This window comes from Notolabrus celidotus, chromosome 13 (genome assembly GCF_009762535.1).
Source record: "Notolabrus celidotus isolate fNotCel1 chromosome 13, fNotCel1.pri, whole genome shotgun sequence".
NCBI classification, from domain to species: Eukaryota; Metazoa; Chordata; class Actinopteri; order Labriformes; family Labridae; genus Notolabrus; species Notolabrus celidotus.
The window spans coordinates 27,892,276-27,898,275 of NC_048284.1; the positions used below are offsets into that span (position 1 = coordinate 27,892,276).

The 6,000-nt window shown below is 45.1% G+C and overlaps 1 protein-coding gene across 3 annotated transcripts in view; it reads right to left on the reverse strand.

The window, feature by feature from the left end:
- hmbox1b (homeobox containing 1 b) overlaps positions 1–5,772 on the reverse strand; it is a 28,720-nt gene extending 22,948 nt beyond the window's left edge. For 2 of the 3 annotated variants that reach the window (XM_034700050.1, XM_034700048.1), the window contains exons 1-2: positions 5,562–5,772; positions 2,860–3,519 (exon numbers count right to left, since the gene is read on the reverse strand). In XM_034700050.1, coding sequence (XP_034555941.1) covers positions 2,860–3,512 — 653 coding nt within the window. In that variant the 5' untranslated portion in view covers positions 3,513–3,519; positions 5,562–5,772. The remainder of the gene's footprint in view (positions 1–2,859; positions 3,520–5,561) is intronic. The other variant, XM_034700049.1, reaches the window with a different exon arrangement.
- Between the last annotated feature and the right edge of the window lie 228 nt (positions 5,773–6,000).

The window sequence follows — 6,000 nt, forward strand, 5'->3', positions numbered from 1 at the left end:
TCATATTGGGAGGCTGGAAAGCAGCAGGATCAGAGGGCTAATGTGTAAAGTGCTTTGAAGCAGAGAGGAGGTGGCCAACGTGTGGACTGCAATAGATAATAAACAGTGAAACTGTCAAAGTAATGCTCCAAAGTAAATATAAGGCTCTGCATCTTAAACCTGATGTTGTTCTGGGTGTAATTGTATGTGATCTCATGTGTCTGTTGTTCAAACATCTGCACCCAAAACGTACAATTAAAGCGATACAGACTTTGTAGACTATATTCATGATCTCAACAAGAACGCCTCCATGCTGGACTCTTGATTTAGATTTTCTTGTACAGGATGCACACCTGTAAGCTGTACAAGATAAATATCTAAATCACATCTGACATGTTGTTCTGCTAGGCGTAACAAAAATGAAGGCTTAACACAGGACTTCCACCAGATCCATGTCAAGTCTGTCTCCGGCTCTTTCGCCCGTCAACACCCACCGGTGGCGTTTTCGGAACGCAGCACGAAGCAGGGCTGGCAATTACTGAATCAATGATTATCCGACACCTCTCTTTATCCATGGTGTCTTTATGGTCCTCTGAAAACCTCTGACCTGTTGACTCCAGGCCTGGCTCTGCTCTAAATGACATTTTGTTGTTGCAAGTTAAATACGATCTGGTGATAACCAAGCGTGCCGGATACGGCCCTGGTGGTGAGGCTTTCAGCAGTGTGTCTGCCCCCTGGTGGCTGGCTGCAGTATAGGTCAAAAAATCTGTCTCCCCCATTCATTTGAATTGGGGAGCAGTCAGACTTTAAAAAATAAATACACGTGGTACGAATGTTTCTCACATCTGTATGCTGTGATGATATGTAGTTAGTATTTGAGTGTTTTGTGTTCAAGGCCTCTTTTTCCTGAAAAGTTTATTTTTCGTTAGTTATTAGAGATTAAAAAACAGGGTTTTACTTCCCGGTTTCCTTTGATTGACAGCCGCCGTAGAGAGAAACTTCAAAGGACACACAGCGTCTTGTCACTCTACGCTGTAGGGCGGAGCTTATTACAGTGGCTTCACAGGCTCTGGCTGCACAATGGCGGCGCCCAGGAGCAGGATTTTTTGGCTTCAGAACTGTACAACGGGAAGAGGCGGAGCAACGCGGAGTGTTTTATTCTGAAGATGAACTGGATGTTTTCATTTTGTTTTGGTGACTGACTTCCTGTCCCGCTCGATCTGATATGTGATGATAGATGCATTGCGCTCCGGCACCCGGCAAAAATAGAAGTGTTGCATATCTGATCTGTTGCGTTCCGACCTGCCAGATCAGAGACACAGCCAGAACGCAACGGAACGGAACGCCAGGACACGGATCTGGTGGAATTTGGCCGTAAGCCTGATTCATACTTCTGCGTTGAATCGACGGCGTAGCCTATGCAGAAGGTCTGCGTAGCTCCCGTACCAAAACAGAGCCCTACTCACCTAGCTGAAGCGCACCTCGTCCAAATTGTGATTCTGTGTCAAATTGATGCAGACCGCAAGCTCTGTGATTGGTCCACTCAGTGGCATTGTATTTCCCGCATTAACACCACTTCCGGGATCCCTACACATCGGCCGTGTATTGCCTCCAACGTCTCCTTTCTATTCTTCCCTGTAGTCAATGCTGTATGATAAACAGCAACATGTATCAGCTCTAAATGAACATGACACGCTGGATCGCTGTGAAACAGTAACAGAAAACGTACAGCACATGGACACATCGACGCACAAGTATGTAGTGCTCACGTCTGCATCGACCACTGCTGCGTAGGGTCAACATAGAAGTATAAACCAGCCTTTAGCCGACAATCTTGATAAGAGAATGTATTTTCTAACTCTTCCCTTTTGGGGTTCTTGATTTATTCAACTGTGCATCTTAAGCTGTTATTAATATGTCTCATTACCTGGTCAACAACAACTGCTATCCCATCATTACTGGAAGAAAAACAGAAAAAACAACATTTTCAATCCAAAAACTCAAACACAGCTCCTAAGCGTACTCATTTCACCTCCAAGAAGAATTCAAATGCTCAAAATAAAGATAAGAAGGTAAAGTCAAAAACTCCTTTCACCTCCAAGAAGAATTCAAATGCTCAAAATAAAGATAAGAAGGTAAAGTCAAAAACTTCAGAACCAGAAAGACTTTTTAAACCCTGATCAGACAAGGCATCTGGACTTAAGTTCTTGAGGATGTTTCACCTCTCCTCTGAAAGGCTTCTTCAGTCACTGAAGAAAGAAGAGATGAGACGTCGTCAAGAAATGTCTTCAAGGTCTGAACGCCTTTTCTGATCAAGCTTTAAACTACTGTGACCTGGATGACTGACAACCTTCACAGACAACTATATACACTTTTTTCTCAGTTACTGTTTCTGAAATAGCCCAAATATTTGCTCAAATAGCCCTGAATGTTGGTGCTCTTTGAATTACTCTGACACAACTGCGCTTTCCTACCACACTTTAACTGGTAATACTGCTATAACAGAAGAACCACAAGTTCAGCAAAGTAAACACTTTAACACAAGCCATTCAGAAAGAATGTACAACACTGAAAAGATGAATAATGCGCTTCAAGGTTATTCTATAGGGCTCCTTCAGCTCTTTCTCGTGTCCTTCATAAACAGAAACATGTCTGAAGGCTCAGTAGAAGAACAGAAATGATTACAATTCTTTCTTTCAGTGTAGGAGGCCTTTGTAAAACCATTATAGAAATATCTCCATCATAAGATCCATAATCTCAGATGATAAATAATCTTATACCATCGTAATAGACTCATGCTTTCAGGATCTTCCCAAGAATCAAACTAAAGTTGAACAAATAAGTTGAAACATGTCCAAAGTTTCCCTCCCTCCAACTCACCTCATGAGCTCCTCCACTTTATCATCAATGTCCAGGTCCTCTTCTGTGGCCTCAAACCCAAACGCCCGAGCGGCAGCCGCACTGTTAACCGGGTACCTTGGAGGAGACAGCTTCCCGTTGGGTGTGGCAGCTAGACTATCCCGGCCGTTCTGTGTTAAAGCCACCAGCGAGACGGGCGAGGGCAAGATAGTGGAAGGTGGTGGCGGCCCCGGAGGAGGGGAGGTGTCGTAGCTGTTGCTCGGAGATGACGAGAGTCCCCCTCCGCTGCCAAACTGCGTCTGTGTGGCTGTGGAGATTTTGGAGGTTGTGGAAGAGGCGGCAACGGCAGTGTTGTCACCGGTGTTGCCCTCGCCGGTGCTGCTGCCGTTGCACGTTATGGAAGAGGTGGTGGTTGCCGAGGCAGTGTTGTTATTGTTGAATGATGTAGTAGAGGCAGAGTTGTTGTTGTTTGCCCCCCCAACTCCATAGGAGGACGAGGAGGATGAAGAAGAGGAGGTGCGGCGGCCAAACTTGTCACCATGCTCCCGGTCCAGCCGGTCCAGAGTGTCAAGTGCATGCAGGATCTCCTGCTTGGTCATACCGGTGCGACGCAGCCGCTGCAGTAGATCTATCTGCTCGATGGTGAAGCGCGGCTCCTCGCTTAATTCAGACATACTGCTGCTGATGACAAAGAGACAGACAGGTTGAGTCAGAGGACAGAGGAATCAAGGAAAAGGAAACAGGAAATGCTGGAGGAAGTTAAGGAAATGTGAGTAAGGGAATGTTCAAACAGAAGGAGAAAGAGTGATGGAGGAGAGGATGAGCAGAGAAAGAAGACAGATGGTGGGATGGTGGAAGTAGGGAGGAAATGAGAGGATTAAGGAGGAAAAGAGTGAAAAGGAACGCAGTTGCAGATGGAGAGGAAAATGAGACTGATTGAAAGGGAAGAGACGGGGAGAAGAATTAAAGGGGTGAAGTTGCAAGAGAGGGCTGGAAAAGAAGAAAAACTGCTAAAGGAAAATAAAGAGGCAGCAGATAAGAAAAGGAAGACAAGAGCGAGAGATAGAAGTGTGAAAAAAAAAGGGAGGGAGGGGCAGGGCATAAAAATCAGCTATTTTTGGGAACCAGCAGGCAACACACGCAGAGTGCCAGAGTCACCTTGACAGCTGATGCTATCTTAACATTCTGACTGCCGTTCTTTAAGAGCTACAATATATCCCCGCTCTGCACACCACCCACGCTGCATGTTTTTCATAAGCAATTTGCTGTGCTCAAAATCAATGCAAGTGGAATCAGACTGCGGCAGAGTTTCCATCTTCTGTGCCAGCTGACCTATGCCGATATGATAAACGGTTTAAAAGGGGTCACCGGCATTTCTCTACCTTTTGTGTTCTTCTATGTCACTCACAAGCCCAGAGGGAAAAAAACACTTGAGTGTGTATGCTGTGTTATTTGAAGTTACCATGCAGGAAAGAGAGCACGAAAGAGATTAATATAAATGTGTGAAAGGAGAGGAAGAACAGGGAAAGAAAAGAAAGATGCTGACCTTTCAGACACAAACAAGGTGAAGTCACTTGAGGAGCTGAGTACACACTGGTGAACATTAACTAGTATTCATAAGGAAGGTTACTAATGCTGTTAACCATTACAATGCAAACCAGTCACACACATCCCAGTGATATGAATGTAACAGTGTTATCAGGCTATCATTGTTAAAAGTGACCAAATGTGTGTACTGAATTCAAGATGTTGTGCTCTTTTACTAAAGCTCTGTGTGTTGCAAACAACTCTATTCATCTGAAGTGATCCCTCCTTCCCTCCTAGTCAAGTATTCACAGTTAACTTTTCACTTTGGCTCCAGGAGGTTTAACTGGTTGAAACACACTGATCATTGGTGAGCTGCTGCAGGGGGAGCAAACATCCAGCTTTCAATAAATCAATGCCCCTACTGCACAGAATTACTGTAGTTCACTTTGCACAGACTGGACTGATCCTACTTTTCTTTCTGATTGTGAAAGAAGAGCAACTCCACTGTGTTTAGTGGGACTGATGGGAGAGAAACATCCCTGCTGATTGTAGTATCACTCCACAGCGACCCAAACCAGTTCAAGAACTCATTGAAGTGACAAAGGAAGGAAAACATAACCACTGGCATGACATCTGCTGCCTCTAAAGAGATAAAGACGCTTTTCTCAGACCTGTTTACAATATGCAAAATCAACATTCCCCGAGTGTAGTGGACCAAAGTCATGTACTAAGCTGTGCAGTTTTCGGACCCTGTCCACAGTAGTATCTCTTTCTCATCCATGCGTTTTGGTGTCGCTGACTCCGGGCCCTCCTGCGATAAGAGCTCACACATCTAATGCTCTTTTCAAGGCTGCGGGCAGGATACTTGTGATGCCAGCTTTCACGCCCTTTGCCCAAAAGCTAGCGTTAGCACATGTTTCAGTGTCAGCAGGCGGAGAGTGCATAATGTGACAGATACAATGTCAACTCACCAATCTCTCTCATTTTAATCACAGCTGCATTTGTTCTGACAACTGTCCCTGAGCATCACAGAGCACGGCTTGCAGCTTGTCATAATGCAATATGAATAGCATTATGCTTGTGTAATGATTAGCATGCCAACGCTGGCACTAGCCGACGCTAGCTGCTGTCGCGGGCTAGCCTACATTTGATATTAATAACATCACTTTAAGTATTGGGAATAGCTCATGTCTTACCTCGATTCAAATCGTCCACTTAACCATTTAACTTTAAAACTCCAACAAAGACCCGCTGTGTCTTCTCCTGCAGCCGAACTGTACAGCAATTTGCTTACAGTGCCCTGTCCGACCCCTTTCCAAGGATTTCTAATCAGAGGCGAATTATTTGCCTCTCCGCTTTGTCTGTCTGACAACAGCCATATTGACAACTAACACCTCCGAGGAGCTCTGAGGGAACTGTAGTTTAACTCTCACAAGAAGCCTCTACTGCGACGCGCTGCTCTCCAAACTAAAAACTACAAGTCCCTGACACAGGAGGGAGGGGGAGCTACTGGCTTACTGATCTACAGTTATTACACGGCGATGCAGTTTTTAATGTGACCACGGATAATTCTGGTCCCCGGACCCTTACTGCTACTAAAATACCTTTAAGGGGTCCACTGGAGCAGGGGTTCCC